The 20816-nt window shown below is 38.6% G+C and overlaps 1 protein-coding gene across 1 annotated transcript in view; it reads right to left on the bottom strand.

Moving 5' to 3' along the window:
• Positions 1–1918: 1918 nt before the first annotated feature.
• The window catches only part of Ttc6 (tetratricopeptide repeat domain 6), a 136407-nt gene continuing 117509 nt past the window's right edge, over positions 1919–20816 (bottom strand). The window contains exons 25-31 of the mRNA XM_041658498.1: positions 19548–19667; positions 13935–14008; positions 9572–9782; positions 7157–7309; positions 6175–6345; positions 2433–2658; positions 1919–2055 (exon numbers count right to left, since the gene is read on the bottom strand). Coding sequence (XP_041514432.1) covers positions 1919–2055; positions 2433–2658; positions 6175–6345; positions 7157–7309; positions 9572–9782; positions 13935–14008; positions 19548–19667 — 1092 coding nt within the window. The remainder of the gene's footprint in view (positions 2056–2432; positions 2659–6174; positions 6346–7156; positions 7310–9571; positions 9783–13934; positions 14009–19547; positions 19668–20816) is intronic.

Genomic DNA, 20816 nt, shown 5'->3' on the forward strand with positions numbered 1-20816 from the left:
CTTCACCTCCCCCCCACCTCTCTCTCTCTCTCTCTCTCTCTCTCTCTACCTCTCTCTGCTCTTTCCCCTCTCCCCTGACCTTCATCCCCTTCCATTCCATAATCCACTATATAAATACCCACTTTCCCTGCATGGTGTGTGCTTATCTGTTTCTGTCTCTCACCCACCACTGCTGTGGCTCCTTGTGGGACTAGCTGCCCCATCGTGCAGCTCTCACCCACCATGCGGCTCCGTGCCTAGGACCCGGAGACAGCTGGTCACATTGTGTCTGCAGTTAGGAAGCAGACAGAGGGATGAGCAGTCGCGTTCCATTTGTGACTCAGTACGAGACCCCAGCCCAGGACAGTGCCACTCTCACTCAGGGTGGGTCTTCCCAACTGAGTGACACTTCTCTGGAAACTCCCTGATAGGCACAATCAGACTATTTTCCTTTAGGTGTTTCTAAATCCCAGCCAGTTAGCAGTCCTCTCAAGTGCTGGTGACGTATTAGGGGAGTAAACATCAAGAAAGAAACCGAGTGAGGCAAATCTGAGGAAATTAGGAAACAGGAAGCCTTGATCACTGGAAGTGAAGTAAATCTAGGACTCTCTGCTTCATCCTAAGGTCCCTCAGAAACATCCCATAAAGAAACTGTAAGCAGGCATGGTGGCCCATACTGGAAGCCCTAGCACTTGGGAGACTGAAGCAGGATGACTCTGCACTCAAAGCCAACCTAGGCCACATGATGTTTGGAAGCATCACCCCAGCTCCCGGCGCCTCTATACCCAAAGAGTTTGGTTGGCCATCCCAATAAAGCCACGTGGTTTTCCGGTCTTCCTTTTCCATTTCCTCTCTGAGGGACTGGAAGGCCACCAGGGTGCATACAAGTATCCATTAAACCTGGGCTTTCTCTAATTTGTTTTGACTTGGATTATTGTATTGGCGGAGAGGTTTATTGGACCACAAAATCTGTGTGTGACCTTTTCTGGAAAAAAAAAAAGATAATCGAAAGTTTCAATTTTGTTCACTGAGTGCTATGAAGCATTAATTATAACTATACACAAATTTTTATACATATTTATTTGTATGTTTATGAAATATGAATGAGAGAAAGAATGGATTATCTCAAGGAATGGAATGCTCAAGATTCTTGTAGCTGCTATTCTTGGAAGCAAACAGCACATAGAAAAAAAAAACATGTTTATGTGCTGGAAGAGCACAGGACCAGGCAGACTCTAGTCTAGCATCACAGCATTTAAAGGGGAGAGAGGAGATGTACAAGACATCAGCCTTTTAAAATACCCATCACCTAATAACTACTCTTTTCAAGCTGGGAACTGTTGAATATGTTTAATAGGCACTGAAAATATGGGGACTTTTTTCTATCATTCTACTATTTCAGAAAATAATTTAGGCATTAATATTCCTTTTTAAGATCTTGTGAAAAACATCATCTATCGAGGTGAACCAGGGAGTCATTTCTTTTTGCTTCACTGATGTGAAAAAGGCTACATGATAGACAGCTCATGTCTGAAATCATGTAAAAATTTTGCAGTTAATGTGTAATATAAACAGTTTTTTTCTCTTTCTTTCTTTCTTTCTTCCTTTCTTTCTTTCTTTCTTTTTTTTTTTTTTTGAGACAGGGTTTCTCCATTGCTTTGGAGCCTGTCCTGGAACTTGCTTTATAGACCAGACTGGCCTCAAACTCACTGAGATCCGCCTGCCTCTGTCTCCCAAGTGCTGGGATTAAAGCCATGTGGCACCACCACCCTGGCTAATATAAAGTTTCTTAATATACATTAAGTGGTTAAAAAGAATAATCACTTAATGAGTATAATAAATACAATAACAATGGTGGCATTTCTAAACAACAAATATATTTCAGTTTCAGGAAGAAAATATACTTAACCTAGTACAGAAAACACAAAAGGCTGTGTAATCACATAGCTGGGGGACATTCTTCCAGATCGAGGGCTCTGTTATAGTCGCTCATAGCTTCCTCTGTCAGTCCTATTTTGCCACGAACTTGTGATCTGAAATTATACATTGCAGCGTCATCGGGCTTCAAAGACAGGCCTGCAGAAGAAGACGAAAAGTCTAGATATGTTGGCAGAAATCTCTTTTCATGCTCATTTTAAGTGTTTTTCTTTAACTGTAACGATGCAGTTAAATTAGAAACACCTGATATTTCTAAGAAGACAAATGCAGGAAATCACAGTAGATTGCCTTTCTCTGGAAGACTAGCATTGTTTGCATGTGGTTTCCTAATAATTCTAAATTTAGCTTACCAATGTCTTCAGATCTTACACAAAGGAATCTGTATTGCTCACATTAGGAACGTCAATTCTATATAAACAAAAAGGCTTGATGCTGTTCTTCTTTTGGAGTTTGAAAACAGGCACACTAATTGCTACCATCTTGTCAGCGTCAACATGGTTACAAAACATACCTACCTATGGTAAGGTCTTGTTCAGCTAGTTCATATTGCTTTAAGCAGAAATGGAAATTGGCTCTGTTAAAATACAATGCAGCCCAGTGGGGACAGAGATCAACTGCACATGAAAAATCTTTTTCTGCTTCTTCATATTTCTTTAATATTGTGTTCGTAACAGCTCGATTCATGAGAGCATACTCATTTTCTGGATTAAATTCCAAAGCCTTTGAAAAGTAGTCACTGGCCTATAAAATGTAAGGATAATGAGCATTTTAATATATTTTAATTAACAGATATCATGAAACCTGAAGTCCTCTTACTTTAATTTAATATTAAGCCCAACAGTTTTCTAAGAAAGCAGAGAGAGCATTTCATCCCAAATACAGAAGGAATTGTAAGAAAAATGAGAAGTAAAATAAAAGTTGCCACCATTTGTTGTTGTTGTTGGTAGTGGGTTTTTTTATTATTATTATTTTTAAAAATTTTCACCTACTCCCCTCCTCCATTCCCCCTCCCTTCCCCATTTCCTTTTCCCCTCCCTCTCCAGTCCAAAGAGCAGTCATTTTTGGCCATGTTCTAGTCAGTTTTCTGTAAATGTGAAATAACATTCAAAAGAGTCAAAATAGAGAAAGTATCTGTTTGGGGCTGACTGTTTATGAGGTTCCCAAACCCTGATTCCTGACCCTTCAGGAATTTGTGTCCACACAGTACATCATGGTGGGGACATGAGGCTGCTCTCCTCATGGAAGCTTGAAAGCCAAATGAAAAGAAGCATCAGGGATCAGGTATCTCCTTCATTATCCTTACACACACACACACACACACAGAGAGAGAGAGAGAGAGAGAGAGAGAGAGAGAGAGAGAGAGAGAGAGGGAGAGAGAGACAGAGAGAGAGAGAGAGAGAGAGAAAGAGAAAGAGAGAGATACACACACACACACACACACAGAGAGAGAGAGAGAGAGAGAGAGAGAGAGAGAGAGAGAGAGAGAAAGAGAGAGAGCGATTCTTCGGCACAAAACTCAAGTCCAAATGAATCAAGGACCTCAACAATGAACCTCATAGAATAGACAGCGAAAAGAAGCCTTGAATGCATTGGCACAGGAGACCACTTCCTAACTATAACACCAGTAGCACTGACACTGAGATCAACAATTAATAAATGGGACCTCCTGAAACCGAAAAGCTTTTGTAAGGCAAAGGACACAGTCAATAAGACAAAACAGCAACCTATAAGATGGGAAAAAATAGTCACCAACCCCACATATGACAGAGGGATGAACTCCAAAATATACAAAGAACTCAAGAAACTACATTTCAAAATATCAAATAATCCAATTTAAAAATGGGGTACAGATCTAAACAGAGAATTCTCAACAGAGGAATCTCTAATTGCCAAAAGGCACTTAAGAAACTGCTCAACATCCTTAGCTATTGGAGAAATGGAAATCAAAACAGCTCTGAGATACCATCTTACACCTGTCAGAATGGCTAAGATCAAAAGCACCGATGAAAGCTTATGCTGGAGACGATGTGGAGTAAGGGGAACAATCATCCATGGCTGGTGGGAGTTCAAACTTGTACAGCCACTTTGGAAATCAGTATGGCAGTTTATCAGAAAATTACTTAATGCCTCAAGAACCAGCAATACCACTCTAGGGCATATACCCAAAAGATGCACACTCATAAAACAAGGATATTTGCTCAGCTATGTTCATAGTAGCATTATTCATTATAGCCAGGACCTAGAAACAACCTAGATGCCCCTCAACTGAAGAACAGATAAAGAAAATGTTTATACAATGCAGTACCACTCAGTGGTAAAACAATGACATCTTGAAATTTGTAGGCAAATTTGGGTGGAGCAAAAAAAAAAAAATGCTTAGTAGTAACCCAGACCCAGGAAGACAAACACAGTTTGTATTCACTCACAAGTGGGTATTAAACATAAAGCAAAGGATAACCATCCTACAGTCCACAACTCCAGAGAAGAGAGGAAACAAGGATAACCCCAAAAGGGACATACATGGATCCCCTAGAAATGGGAAGTAGACAAGATCTCCTTGGTAAACTGGAAGCAATGGGGGAGGGTGGTAGAAAATGGGGAGGGGAAAAGGGGAGTGGAGAGGAAAACATGAAGGATAATGAAGGTTGAGTTGGATAAAACACAGAGAGGGAGAACAAGGAAAGCGATAGCTTGAAAGACATAGCCATTATGGGGTTAGCAAGAAACCAGGCACTAGAGAAAGTCCCAGGAATTCACAATGATGACCCCAGCTGAAGAAACAAGCAATAGTGGAGAGGGTACTTAAATGTCCTTCCTCTGTATTCAGATTGATGACTACTTAATTGTCATCATAGAACTTTACCCAGTAACTGTTGAAAGCCGATGTAGAGATCCATAGCTAAGCACTGGGCCAAACTCTTGAGTCCAGTCATAGAGATGGAGGAGTAATATTATGAGCCAAGGGACAAAGACCGTGATGGGGACACCCACAGAAAGACCTTAACCGAGCAAGGAGGAACTCACTGACACCAGACTGACAGATGGGAAAGATGCATAAGACCAAACTAGGTCTGTGGATGTGGGTGACAGTTGTGCGGCTTTGGCAGTTTGTGGGACCACTAGCAATTGAGCCAGGATTTATCCCTAGTGCATGGACTGGCTCTTTGAAGCCCATTCCCTATGGAGGATACCTTGCTCAGCCTAGATACATGGGGAAGGGCCTTGGTCTAGACTCAAGTGATGTAACAGACTTTTTTTTGACTCCCCATGGGAGGCCCCACCCTCTCTGAGAAGTGAATAGGGGATGGGGATAGGGAGAGGGTAGGGGGAGCAGGAAGAGGGGAGGGGAGGGAACAGGGATTGGTATGTAAAATAAGATTGTTTTAAAAATAAAAAATAATATAAAAATAAACAGAAAAAAAGATATTTCTGTGGCAATCAGTAGGGAAATTGAGGAGGAAGCTGGAGTGGGTATGAGGGAAAGGGCTTCCCCCCTTTTTAAAGATTGTAGGCTGCGTGGTCACATGCACCTATAATCATCCCAGCACTGTTCTCTCTGAAGGGAGAATCAGGATGATCACAAAGTAGACACTAATCTGGGCTATGCAGGAAGACTGTCTCAAAAAAAAAAGAAAGAAGCAAAAACAAAGTTGAAGATTGTAGATCCGAGCTACTATGTTAATGAGAAGGAAATACAATGGTAATTTTTGCTCATGGTAGAGAAAGTAAATAAATAATAACTAAGGGTCATAAAGGTAGTTTTATTGTCTCTAGAATAAAAGTATAAAGCTTGCTATAAATCAGAAAAATGAAAATACTCAAAAGGGAACACAACACAGAGTAAAATACATTTTATGTATACATAAATCATAGAAAATATAAAAATACTTTCACCTGATTATCTTCCCAACTGATATTCCCAATCAAGAGGGGAAATTCAAATTGCAAGTGCAAAATTATAGAATGCACGATGGCCTACATTTACCATGAATTTCAAAGTGGTTAAGATTATAAATTTCACATTATTTGTATCGTACTCAGTTTTTAAAAATAAAAACCGAAAATATATGGTGTTCTGACAAAACAACACTCGGAAAATAGACAGAGCATCAACAAATTATCATAGTATAAATCAGTAAGTGATAAGTAAATTCATTCGACACAAAATGGCAAAGAAGAACATAAATTGTGAAAAGCATGACAACATTAAAGAAGTCTTTAATGCCAACAGAAGATGCTAAGGAAAATGCACATTGCCTGAGAAAACTGCCGGTGACGAAGGTAAATATTCCCAGCATTGTAGTAAGCCAGCGAGTACTTGGGATCCAGAGAAATTGCTGCCTGATAGTCTGTCATTGCGTTCTGCTGTTGACCCATAAACTCGTGAATCACACCACGATTTGTCAAGAATTCTGCTGTAGTATTGATCTGCAACACAATCGTAGGAGGATTTGGCATCTGGGAATAGCATGAATCTCCAGTTTCATGTCTGTGAAATGAAGGTGATGAAATCCACTTGTGGGAACAGGGGCTGTTACAGTACGGGTACATACAACCCAATTAGAGCAGATATCATCAGAAAGGACTTGGAAGAGATTGGTTTCATGTCAATGTTTTATTGAATGATTGCAAAAAAAAAGAATCTGAGAGCTTTACTCAAGTTCTTTCCAAGGAGTAGACATGGGGGACATTTGCCTTTGAATCTCTTAAATGAGAGAAGATATTAAATTGAGCAGTTAACATGTTCCACTCTCCTACGTTGAGGCAATTATCTTTAAGTCCCTTCCCTTCTTACCCCTTATATTACCCCCTAAATATTTCGAAATTATAGAAACAAAACTAAAATCTGGAAGAGAATGCAATGCATGAGAAGGCTGTTCCTTCGTGATAGGAAGAAGCCGAACATCTGTATTGTTCTCCAATTGCTTCACACTTGGGACATCACTGTTCCATTCTGAATTCATTTCATATTGCAAAATAATATTAATGTCCTATGAAACATACAAGCTGTATTTGCTAAAATGAATTAGTGCTTATTAATAATTTTGATTTTAAATTTTAAATGCATTTAGACTGCAAAATAAGCACACCATAGTAACTCTTTACTCTAGGCAGAACTCTGGGGAAACAAAACATTATTTCTCTACCTGAAATAGGTAACAGAGAACAAGTAACTTAGCCTTATTCATTGATGGTTTGAATATATGCTAATAATACTATCATCAATCTAGATTTTTACCTTGATGGCAGCGTTAATATCCTGCATTGCAGCGAAATTATTACTCATTTGAAGACAAATGACAGCTCGTCCTTCATAGGCTAGATAGTTCTTTGGTTCAGCTTCTATGGCAATTGTAAAGTGATTCCAAGCTTTCTGGAATTTTCCTTGGGCCTAAAATAGTTATTCAATTTCATGAAGCGAGAAACAGTCTATAACATGGCAAATGTTTCTGATCTCACTCATTATAATTTTTGGTGATGTACATATTATATGGTACTAAAGCTGAAATATTTTAAATAAAAATAAGACCGCAGGCCACAAAACGAGCATCCTTAATGAAATATTTGCCTTTAAATATTTATGACCAAATTATGTTCAAATAAATTTAATTTTATAGTCATCTACTATACCAACCTTAGACAAGTTAAAGTCATAGCTACTATGTAACACCCATACTTCTGTTGGGTATCAAAAAACTTACATTGGCATCCACAACAGTCGAAAGTGATGGCATACATCCTTGAACCCAGCACACAGGAGGCAGTAAACACATATCTGTGGGTTTGAGACCAGCCTGGTCAGCACAGTGAGACCTTGTCTCAAGTAAGTGTGTGTGCATGGTGTGTGTGTGTCTGTCTGTCTGTCTATATTTGTAGATAGATAGATGATAGATAGATAGATAGATAGATAGATAGATAGATAATAGATATTTTCAGATATCTATAATATACACATAAAGCAAAAACAAAATTAGTATGTGTTACATAAATAATAGTAATCGTGAAAATAAATTGTTGAATTTTAGGAACACTTTTTAAACTCTACAGAAGATGCATGTAAGTCTACCAAGCATCTGCTTCTAACAACCTTAGTGCCAACTGGAGAAAAGAAAAAAAAAAAAAGGTCAGGAGAGAGGCACTGGTTCTAGAAAGATGTCAGAGTGTTTTGCAGAGCAGGCCAGCTGGCAACTAAACACCTTCCCACAGGAAGGCAGGGAGTTAATTAATTCACGATGGTCCAACTTCTGTTCTTTCTCTCACAGGCTCAAATACTCAACCTGCCAGAGTCTCAGAGACTGGCACATTCTAACCAACCTGGGCACAGTGAATCTCACATAAAGCTATAAAGAAATATAACTACACAGAGGACTAGATCCCAATTTCCAATGTGCAAACTCTCTGAGTCAAGTGCCTGGAAATCTGCAAGTTATCACAAGTGTATCTAATAAGCAAAAGTAGGCAAACTGAGGTTGTACCATCAGAATATTATGCCGCAAACCACCTATGATAGGATTTAAGTTATCAGTTGTTTTGACGTCTGCTGTGCTCAATGTCAGCCCCAGTTTTAGGCAAACAGTAAAGGCTCTACCTGTATCTGTAGAACAGGCTGTCACTCTTTCTCTGGGCAGCACTTGGTTGGCCCTAACACTCCTCCATAAGCTTTTCCCTTTCCTGATTCACTCTTCCATACCAATGTGCTTTTCAATGCCCTTTTTGGTTACTTACCCAGTGGAATTTTCATAAAATACACATTTGATGGCATGACTCTGATCGGTGATATTCCTATTTTAACTAGACTTCAAAGCTTTTATTCCAGCTCCTATTTAATTCTCTACAATCATCACAAATATCCTTCTACCCACCACATTCCCCTCATGTGAAGCTTCTGCCTCTCTGTCCTCAAGGGTTGTTCCCCTTGTCTCAAGACTAAATCCTGGCCCTAATCCCTTCCCTACCAACTACTAATCTTTTACACCTCAACATAAATGTTAATTTATCAGTAACTTCTCTTACCCCTTAGTTGGGCTTATTTTGTACTAAAACCTCTTTAGGGATTGTTTTTTATTTTGTTTTTGTTACATTTATCACAATTACGATCAAATCATTACCCCATGCACAGAACAGTGCCTCTCTCTCCAAATGAGTTCACCTATCCAAAAGAAACTACGTTCTTTAGAAGACTGTCTCTGGAGGCCGAGAGCCACTCACTCCTCATCCATGTCATGGGTGCTCAGCTGTGAATTGTGTGAGCATATTGCCTTGGCTGCCAGTCAGCCCTATTTTTAAAGTCATCCAATCCATTCCTTAAATGGACTGTGAATTGCTTGTATTGTGATTAGAATGAGAATTTTAGGTTTAACTGTAGGAAGGCGATCATTTTTCTCTAACATGTTCCTGGGCATTTGTCATGATAACAACCAGTCCCATTTCTTGCAGCATTTTGTGTAAGTCTCAGCTCCGCTCAGGTTCCTCTAAGTACATTCTCTGTATTCAGTTGAGTCCTTGCTCCCGACTGCTACCCTCCATACTGCAGTAAAGGGAAACTAAATGTCCATAGCCTGAGAAAGAACATCTGGTCACATCACCAACAAAAAGCCAAATATCTCTTTCTCCAAATAATGTTCTCGACGCTGAAAATGCTGTTATATTTTACCTGCAAATTATAGCATAGACTAATCCTCGCCTTTAAACATGATGGGTCAATATGCAGTGCTTTCAGGAAGTCCTTCTGTGCTTGTTTAAGGGCCTCATCTCGTCCATACTCCATGTAAGAATTCCCCCGTCCAATATAAGCATCCAGAAAACATGTGTTAATTTTAACAGCCCTCGTGAAGAAGTCAACAGCACCTTCAAACTCTTTAATTCTGCGGGGGAAAGAAAGGAAGAAAACGTGATGCCTTCTGGTAAAATGATGTCTGCTAGTAACCTAGTCGATGTTTTCTGCACATGACTTTATCAAAAGGATTTGTATTAAACTATTATAGAAAGCCTTTTTTTAAATCATCAATCATAAGAAATACCTAAGTCTATATGATCTAAGGAAGTCTAGAAGAATCTCTGGAGATTTTGGTGAGGAGAAGACAAGAAATAAAAATCATTTTCAAGGACCAAAAGATGGCTCAATGGGTAAAGACACTTGCTGCCAAACCTGATGACCTGAGTTTGATCTCAATAACCCGCATGGTAGAAAGACATAGCTATCTAATATCCGCATGTTTGTATGATCACACAAAATAAATAAATAAATATAAAAATTAAAACCCATTTTCACAGCACAATGTGGAATGTTATTCTAGAATTCTATTTTTTTCAAAAATATAGAAGTCTAAACGGCAGTTCTAAACTTTGTTTTAACAATGATAAGTTACCAACACAGAAAACATGCACTAATATTGACCACATATGCTATTTACATTACAGTCTCAATCCATCTAATTGCTTCAACCTACAGAGGACCATATGTACAATGATAATCATAGAAGCTTATATCACCTAGAGATGCCATAACTATAATACTTTATATAAGTATACTTCATGATTCTCGCATAAAAACAAGCTTGTTTAATAATGCCTCCTATAGAATTTATCCCATAATTGACTGACTCATAGCATACATAAAATATAAGTTGATATGTATTTAGTATTTCTTTTCTTTTTAAGGCACACCCCATTTCACTGAGGACATCAATGAAAACAACAGCCTCGCATATTGTTTAGCAAGTATTTTTTCACAGCTTGTCCATAATGTTCCAGAGATCTGATACTCTCTGGACTCCTTGGGCACCCTGCACACATGTGGTGCACATAAACTTGTATGGGCACACACACACACATAAGTATAAATAAAAATTATAAATCTTAGAGAAAAATTCCTCATGCTTCTGTATTTGTGGTTTGTATTGTTGTTGTTTGTTTGTTTTTGCTTTGACCAAACACCATCCAAAGGTGTACGTTGAGTGCCATCTACAAGATCACATTTGGATCAACACTGAAGTAGTAAGAACATGTGGCAAGGGTTAACAATGGCTTTCGTGGGTCAGGTATTAACTTTTGGGTTTATTCCGTGTGTGGTTGCTCAGAAATCACCGGATCATCTCTCAGGCAGTTTACAGTGAAAGTGCATTGCTCTCTCAGTAACTGCCACTAGTTAAGGTAGGCTAGACCATTCAGCTGTAAGGTCACAGTGCCTCTCCAGGTGGCATCTTGGTGAATTACATCAGTAGTTCTGGTAGGGACTAACCCTGTTTACCAAGAATAAAGATGGCACAGGAGTTCTGTGCAAAATGCATTTGTTGATAGGTTTTCTTATAGTCAATATTTCCCCCAATAGGTAAAGTATTTACTTATAACATGTGTCTACATGGTCTGTGTCTTCTCTATTTTTCCAGGCAATTGTTATATATTCGCTATAAGTTATTGAGCATTTGGCTTGCATCATACCCACTGCTCTTCTCACCCATCAGGGAATTTAAAACTTTGCTACAGGGGTTATAATAAAACAATGTTTTCTTTTGTATAGCTTATTATTACAAAGACATAAGCAGTAAATCAGACAGTGAATCAAAGCCCACTACTCTGTAATACAAGTTACATATGGTGAAGGGAGTTTGTCTCTACCCTTTACCAATGGTAACTGATGTGCACTTAGTCCATTCAGCAGAGTAAACAATCTAAGAGAAGAAGTGGACTTTCTAACGTCACCTGACAAGCGCCTTAAAATTATCCCTGACTAAAAGCCACAGTCACGCCAGGTGGCAGAGCTGAAGACAGGGTCTCCCTGCCTCCTACACCAATAGACAAGGAGGAAATTAACAGGATGCCCTGTAGGAAGAACACTTTCATTTCCCTGGAGACAGGTCTGCCACTGGATCCTACCTAGCATGGCAGTTATCCAGCGAGAAGATCTGGCAGAATATCTACATTGCTTCAGGTGGGTTTTCATTGAATATTGGCTGTCGCGTATACAAAGTACATTAAAAGTTTTCCTGAAAATAAATGTTTTAAGGTGAATCTCAGAGTCACGCGATCACTCTTGGGGAGCTCCAGTTTACAGTGTCCGCTCTGAGTCATGGACACAGACTGACTGAGTTTACAGTAATCACAGATGTGGCCAGAAACGTCCTTCTGAGTTGTTCTAACAAATCACTAATACCCCCAAACACTGGAGAATGTGGTTTGCAGAGTTAAAGACTTAAAAATAGCTTATGAAAATATCAAAAAAGTATAACAAATGTGTTGTGGTATCTTAAAAAACAAGATACTATTTTTTAAAATACAAAGATGACTTTCTCATTGAGATCTAAAAGTTCACATTAGCATAACACTGTTCGTGAATAAATTGGTCAATAAGTTGTATATTCAGCCTAAGGAATGTTGTCTCTTGGAAGCCACAAGAGTGAGAGCTAGAAACACACAAAGGATGCTTCAAAAGTCAGCACCCTACAATCGAAGACCAAAGCCCTAGATTTTAAAGGTTAATTATTTTTATAAAATTTCCAAAGTTAAAAAAAATCTTTTTCCTACCCCAAAAATGTCAGAAGTAAGTTCGATAGTCGCAAGTCATTCTTCCATAGTGTAAGTATGTTGCCAAAATAATTTTCCTAAAGAATACATAATCACTAAATATTCCCTGTTGTTAAAGTTCAGTAAAAGTGTAAAAACCCAATACACACGGAATTGAAAACTGAGCTGCCGGAGCTTTGTGGTTGATTTAAATTCCACTTTTATTAGAGAAGAGTGGAGACCCCAGAGAGCTGCTGGAACTACAGAGCAGTATCAGCTTTAGGGATCCTGGCTGTTGTACCCCAAGATCATATTTCATAAAGATGTGAGTTCAACACTGGCAGACACTGACCAATTCTAATAGCTGGTAAATAGAAACGAGGCCTAGAGAAGTTGAGGGATGTTTCAAATGTTGACAGATGCCATGATCTCAGGCATTTTGGTCTACACACATCCACCAAAGTAAACACATCAGTCACCATTCCATTTCTTCTTAAGAATGACACATTCTTAAAGAGATGGATGCACAAAGATCAATGCATCACAATAGACAAAGGTATGACTGTGGATAATGAAAGGTCTGAGACCAGGTTTTAGCCCGAAGGCATCTACAGAATTTACAACTACAGTATTACTTTTTTCCTACAATAAAAAGCTTTACTTCTCATGGGGGGAAATGTAGCTGTATATCTACTTCCTAAAAAGAAAAATTAGAATGCCAGTTTCCCAACTAATTCAAACTCTCTTCTAGCCATTTAAACTCTGTATTTGTACAGACATACCTCTATAATTTACGAATCATTGTGATTTTTTGTCATTGTTTATTTTTTTGAGACAAGACTTCTCGAATTATCACAATTTACTCCTTCAACTAACTGCTATTCTTTCTCTTACCAAAAGTAATAGTATAAACTACTACTAAACAATAACACTGTGTCCATATTAAAATCTGTGCAGTTGTTCTGAAGGTTGTGTGTCACTGCTGCTATTTCTAACTGTCCTTGTCTATAATGTGATTCTATAGAAATCTCAGAAAGTTACTCTTAAATATTATATATTTGTAGGTTTTTAATGCATTTTCTAGACAGTTTCTTGGATTTTTTTAGTAGTTTTATATATATAAATATCTCTTATTGGTGCAAATTTTTTCTTAAGAATATTTTAAAGTCATCCTCTTTCCTAGGAAATGGACTTTCTGAACAAATTATTTTATATCTAGATAGTTCCAGCTATGCATACATTTAATCAACATTTTTGTGTATAAGCTTGAATTAAACAGACATCTTCAGTGCATGATATAAATATTTAATTGCTGATTTGGTTAAAGTCAGTCTCTTAGAAGGTCCAAGGTTGCTACTGATGGGGTCCTCGTATCTATGGAAGAATGCTTGATATGCCCAGCCCCATTCACTTGCCTCCACCCCTCCCTTCTATCTTCTGTATGGGGCTCTAACTGGATACATCTGATGATTCCCGCTGTTTGCTTCCCCTTTGACAACGACGGCACTCCATACCTGTGGTGGCACATGGCGGTTGCTTGAAAAAGGCTCACGCTAGTCTCGCTTATAAGCGCAGCTTGTTTAAAATCCTGAAACAGTTTCAGAAAATTTTGTTAATTTGTCATGGATTTTTCTTAAAACTCACTAACTACACATAAGTATGCATCACCTAAAGCATTAAAATAGACATCTTGCTAAAACTTTGTTTTCTTCGTAGAATCTCGTTGAATGAGAATGGATGGAGCAAGGAGTGCCAATCGTTATTAACATTCCCAGTTTGTGTTCCTTGCATCTGCCTTAAGAACAGGGACTTTTCCTGTGGTGCTGCCCTGGGGTATGTAATAAAGTATCTCATTTACTTCCTCTTATTGTCTATGCCACCGGAAACGTCCCTTCTCAGACAGAAAAGGAAATTCCCCTGGAAAGAACCTTTGGGATGACATGACGCAGTTGGACAACTGGGTGCCAGGCTTGTAAGCGGTAAGAAGGGAGCGCTGTACATGGACTGGTCAAGTCTGAATCTACTTCTGGAACCCACACTTCTGGAAGGAGGTGTATGATTCCTGTTTAAGGATCCAGAAACCCTCCTGAAGTGGAGAAACAGAAACTCTAACCCTAGGATGCGAAATTTGGAAAGTAGGCAGGAATGAATTTGAATGTCCCTGGGGAACAGGCTGTGTCACAGAGCAAGAGAGCCTGCCAAAATGGACCAGAACATGAAAAATATTGTCTATGGCTTGCAATCTCCTCTTACAGAAATATTTCAGCATGAAAGAAAATAAGAACCAAATTTGAACTTGTAGTCATATAATACCTATAAAGCAAGCATCATCTTCATACTGATATAGAATATGCATATGTAGCGACTGTATATGACTGTTTTACTGATTGCTATGATGAGGAGAAAAGCCTTCCAAAGTGAGCATCCAAAACTGCCCAACTAGAGAGACACCACCTTAACTAATTGTTTTTAGCCCCTTCTTGTCACACAGATTTTCTCTGGTTGTTATTAGAGGGAGAGTCTGCTTGTCTCAAGAAGTAGAATGGATTTTCCGTTACTTCTAGGGGTAAAAGATTGGGGAGTAAGGTCAAATTGAAAGCTTGGGGTCCCAATGAGAGAAAATGGTGAAGTGGGTTATCCTTCTATATATGTGTTGCTTTTATTGGTTAATGAATAAAGTTGCTTTGGCTTATGGCCAGGCAGAATATAGTCAGATTGGAAAAGATACATAGAGAGAAAGTAGGCGGAGTCAAGAAAACATGTAGTTGCCAAAGGAGACAGATGCCTGCTGATACACTTATTAATAGAAATGGGTTAGTTTAAGAACTAGCTAGAAATATGCTAGAGTCATTGGCCAACAGTGTTGTAATTAATATAGTTTCAGTGTGATAATTCAGTCTGGGAAGCCAGGAATGAAAGAGAAGTCTCCCTTTACAAAACACCAACGTGGAACACCAACGTGAGGCAACTACATCCACATAAAAACTGAGAGCACTTGGGAAGGAATCCTAGTACAAAAGAAGCATAGCTTCTTGGTAGCCACATTTTTTTCCAGATAGACTCTGTTTGCTAGCAGCAAGAAGAGGCATAGCCTTTAAGAGAAGTCTTCCTGACTCAGTGCTTGTGGGAAAAGAATTGCACAACTTCTTTAAGATCCGGCTTCCTGGTTCATACTGGCATAACAAACTCTTGCTCTTTCGGGAAGTCCTACAGTTAAATGGAGTTTGTGAGCAGTGTGTTACAAATTACTTAATGGTGACATAGACCCACTGTGTCCCTGGAACCAGGGTAGTAAGCATGGCTCAAGAAGCAGTGAACATGACCCTACCATGTTGGATTGGATGGAACAAACAGGCAGGCCCACGGAATTGGTCCTAGTCATGCCTGCTTTGCAATTAAAAAAAAAGTGCACCTGGTCAGAAAAGGATTTCAGATACACAATAAGACAGATTCAGACAAAAATAAGCCTCTTAATGGGTCACAATGTGCTTTAAAAATGTACATAGGTTTGGGAGAGAGAGAAGAAAAGAATAAAGACAGTTATAAAAAGAAGCAAATAGCTTTAAAAATAAAACAAAGTCTTTAAAGAGACAGAGTACAGACAGTCATAGATTAAAGGAGTAAAGAAAAATAAGCCACATAAAGATGGAATATACACAGAGAGTCTGGATTATGTACATTATTGTGTTTTCTTTGAATTTTTTAACTGCAGAGAGACATTTGATTCTGGAGGCTGCTAAATTAAACCAACATAAGGGTATCTTGACTTCAAAATTTGGGTCTAAGAATATGTTTCTTTGGAAAAGAGGTTCTGCTTTTGTTCCACAGAAGTTTAGAACCTGTGTATTCTTTCCAGGCTAATGAGGTTTTAAGGAACAAGACCCCCAGAAAGGGGGTCTTGAACCCATGAACCCCCCAAAAATTTTACCCAACAAAAAGCAGTAAGCACTTTGAAGAAAACTATGCCCAAATTTCCCAAATGATTGTTTACAGATGTTTGTTTTCATTTATGGGGTTTGATTTTATGTGGCTAATGGTCACAGTCAATTTCCAAAGGGAAGGAAGAGGGGGATATAACACAGAAATGAATGCTTTGTATTGGTGTGAATTTTGGTCTATTGACACAGATTTAAGGTATATATATTTCTGCTGTTGTTTAACGTGTTGTGTATGTTTTTACAGTTCATTTAAAAATGTATAATTAAGAAATACAGATTAATAGATAGTCATCTGTAATGGTCAAGATGATGGTCATGCTGGTTGGGTTTTCCAGATATATGGAGATATATTTCAGTTGGATGATCTTTGGGACTTTGAGGCTGCAAAGTCCCAAAGTCCCTGCAGAATATGGCATTTGAAATGCTTTGAGAACTTGGGCATTTTTCAGAGGTGAGATATGTCTTCCCTTCGCAGCACCAATTAATTCAGGAGAGGATGGGCATTGAAGAGTCTCCTTATGGAGTTTGCTAGCCATTTGGGAGGGAAGCTATTTTTGCCTGAACTGCCTGATGATATACTGTGTGAACTGGATGTGTTCATAGAAATGATTGCTGAACTTGCCAAAGGGTGGCATAGTCCTTCGGGGTTCCTGTTTCATGAAAGAGTCTGCAAGACATTCTGTAGGACACAGAAGAAAGCAACTGACAAACTGCCAATATAGGCAGAACAGATTGTGGGAGCCCACGTATGACTGTTTCCATCTGGTCATTTCTAACTTGAGTTCAAGCTTGCCTGCTCCACTTTTCCTATAACCTTGAGGACTATGAGAATCTTCTTGTTTAGCCTGTGAGAAAAGAACACTGTATCTAGTAGACAGTATATTGCTGACGACAAACCTCATAAACATAAGATAGAAAGTGAGGCTGCCTCGGAGCAGCAAGCACATGTTGGAGAGGAGGCTGCTCACTCAAGACAGGAATGGTCTTGTAGTTAGAAACTAACTGACCATCTGTGCTGTGCAGTGCTTTGTTCTACTTTTGTATATATGCAAGCTCTGAAATAAACTCTGGGCTGTTTGGCTGCTTCAGCAGGAACAGACAGACCTCCTAATTCTATCCTGTCTTCTGTTTTTTATTTGACTTTTGTTTGGCCTTGAGGCTCCCTTGTCCAGGAACCCTAGCTGACTATGCATGAGCAGCTACTACAACAGATATTAAAACTTCCTGCTTCATGAAAAAGTTGCCTGTAGGCTGAAAATGGATGCCCCCAACACTACAGAAGAATTTTGGGTGACTGTCCAGGTGGCAAAATGTCTCTGTTAATTCTAAAACTTTGGAAGCTGCTTACAATGCACTTCCTCTTTACTTAGGTACTATTATATCCTTTTGGGATCTTTAAAGAGTTGAAGACAGCTAGCAAGTTCTTAGTGACTTGTTTCTTTTATACAAAAGATCACTATATGGCTTCTTTATATTTTATTGTGCATCTCTATCCATTTCATTATCCTTGAAGTGTATTTCACACACTCAGAATATACTAAATATTTTTCAAAACTCCCATCTGACATTCCATTATTTTATTTTGTATCTTTTGACCATTTCTATTTAATATAACTATTGACATTATTGAATTTGAGTCTAATATTTTATTGCCTGTTTTCTACTGGTCTCTTCAGTATGTGTTTCTTTATCCCATTTCCAAATTTATTTTGAGGTCTTTTAATATTTTTAATACCCTATTTCAACATTCACTTTATTTTTGATTGAAAGATGACATTCAATCAGAAATTTGGATTAAAGAAGGACCTAGAGCAACAACTATGTCATGTGTATAGGAACAACAGCTTATGCATCATCCCAGAGCAGGAAGGCAACTGGGCCTTACCAGAGATTAGCAAAAGGCCAAAGTAGAATGGTTCCAGTGTAGGAAAAAAAGACTGACCATAGAGTCTTCCGGAAGTGAGCATCAGTCACATCAAGTAGGACTTGGGTTTAATGGTCAGGAATTCAGGTTTTATCGGGAAGGATGAGTCACTGCAGGTTTGGAGTGGAGGAATCACTTCACCTACTTTATGCTTTCAAGTTGTCTGTTTGGCTGCCGTACGGAAAATGTACATGCAAGGATCAGTGTGAGGCACCATGGCCAAGAGGAAGCTGTTTCAGCAGCCCAGGAGACACAAAATTCTGCTCTGAGATCTGATTCAAATCTCACCCAGGATTTCCTGGTTCAGAAGCAAACAGCAATTGGAGCTGATAAAGTTCAAAATTTATTTCAGTGACAGAATAAACTAGACTTGCTAATGGGTTCAATGTGGGTGGATGAAGAGGAGAGTTAAGAGTAATTCTCTCTTGACTCCCCAAACATTAAAATTGCCTTGCCTGAAAGACCATGGCATTTATAATCTACTTGGATCTGAGTTCAGATCCTGCTTTAGTATTTATTACTTCGAAGATCTTATTTAAACTCTTTCGAATATTCATGTCCTTATCTCTAAGCTAAAAGTATAAATTTTGCACCACTGTCAAAGCTGGAATGTAGCAAGGAAATATTTCATCATATAAGGTTATATAGAGGCAACAAATACATGAAATGGCCATCACATAACTGTCAGTGCATATTCCACCTTTGCCTTGTTTCTAAATTTTAATTACTGACAAGTCATAATAAATGCTAAAAATGAGACTTACAAATTATGTTTATTCTATAATGCAATAAAAATTGCCTGTTTCTTTCCAATATGCTTCCATAAGTTTCAGACCCGAAGGCCTGTTCTTAAAGACTTGAAAGGCTAGTAGCCCATTCTACACAACTATGTCCCACCCTGTTTGAAACAGATTTATTTTGATAAATTTCAACTGAAGAAAAACTGTGAGTGAGAAAGAACATTGGAGAACAGATTTAAAAATGTACAAACAATTTCATCAAACAATTGAATTTTCCATGTACTTCTTTTGGGAGATGATATCCTTAATTTAAAAATATTAACACATTAACCATTCAGCTGTATTTAAAATGAAGGGGAAAGTGCTTAGGTTTTATTAAAAGCTCTATTAGTTATTCCACATATTTCAGTAAATTTTTACTAATACTCGTTCATTAATACTGCTATGCTGTAGCACTAAATACCAGATTTTTGAGGATGTGTGAAACCAAGTAGGTCATTTCCCCATATCCACAAGAAGGCTCACCTCTAGTGCAAAGCCGTACTGCTTTAGTTGGGTGTAGATGAGTCCACGGTTAATATAGGTATTTAATGCTATCCCTTCTCCCGAGTCAAGAAGCAGCACGATTCCATAATCTCGCAAAGCCTACAAGTAAAACAATCACTTAGAGCCATGGTGCCATTCTTTAGAGCCTCGCTTACTCCATTGCCCTGAGACAAATATGCTTCTACTCATAGTGGGATCTCAAAATCGATTCTGGAATGGCCATGAGTCCATGCTCGATTTGAAGAGTCCTTTTAACCATATTATTATGACTAGTGCTGTTTTTAAATAAGTACTCACCGTGCTTGTAGTTCACATGCCATCATCCCTTTGCCACCCATGTATGTTCCTGTGCATTGCACAGTTTGGAAGGAAGGGACTCACCACTGCCTCCCTCCCTACCCCCCCCACATAAACACACTAAATACTTTCCCCAAATATCACATTCATATGAGACAAAGTGGAGAGTACTGTTTGGAATTTAAATACTTTTTATAATGTTATTGGTTTCCCCACTAGAGACTAAACTGCAGGAGGCAAGTATTTAATCTTTTCACCGCTGTAAACCTAGTAACAAGTATCCTGCCTTCGCATAACAGGCATTTAGTAAGTGAATAAGTCACAAATTTTTCAAATGAAGAAACCACAAGGAAAAAAGATCACAATAAGACTGAAGAGGGAAATAGGGAAGTTTGAAGTTTGTTGAGAGCCTTCTCGTTGTTTTTAAAGAGAGCTATCTGAGCTCAAAGAGTGAATCTGCCAGGAAGAAATCGCTTTTCCTTATATTTCTCCACTGACTGACGTGGCAAAGCTTCACGGATGTCTCCTCTGCACTAAGTACCAAGGAGTGAGTTCTTCTAAGTTATTTGTAGTGAATATTTTGTTCAGAAGAGACACATCAAACAAGGGTCAATTCTTGTTTGACTAAAGTATCAGCTAACTGAAAAGGGAAATAAACAAAATTTAACTTTCTGCTCATTTGTCCTTCTCTATTTCCTGGCACGTATGTCTAAAGAGACTGTACAGAGATCCTGTATGTATTCTGTGATATAAATATAAATATTGCTAGGCTTATTAAAATATTTAGCGATGCTTGAAGAACTGCCTACTGTTCATTGCACCTTGTCTGACTCATGGACTCACTGAGTGCATAGATGCACTTGAGCTCCATCCAGCAGCTGAACATGAGAAAAGATTCTAAGAGTTCATGGAATCTCAGGGAGGGTGGTGGGAGGTGGGGACACCAAAGGT

Source organism: Microtus oregoni, unplaced genomic scaffold (genome assembly GCF_018167655.1).
Source record: "Microtus oregoni isolate MIOR12 unplaced genomic scaffold, Mior012 000009F_ref0000495, whole genome shotgun sequence".
NCBI classification, from domain to species: Eukaryota; Metazoa; Chordata; class Mammalia; order Rodentia; family Cricetidae; genus Microtus; species Microtus oregoni.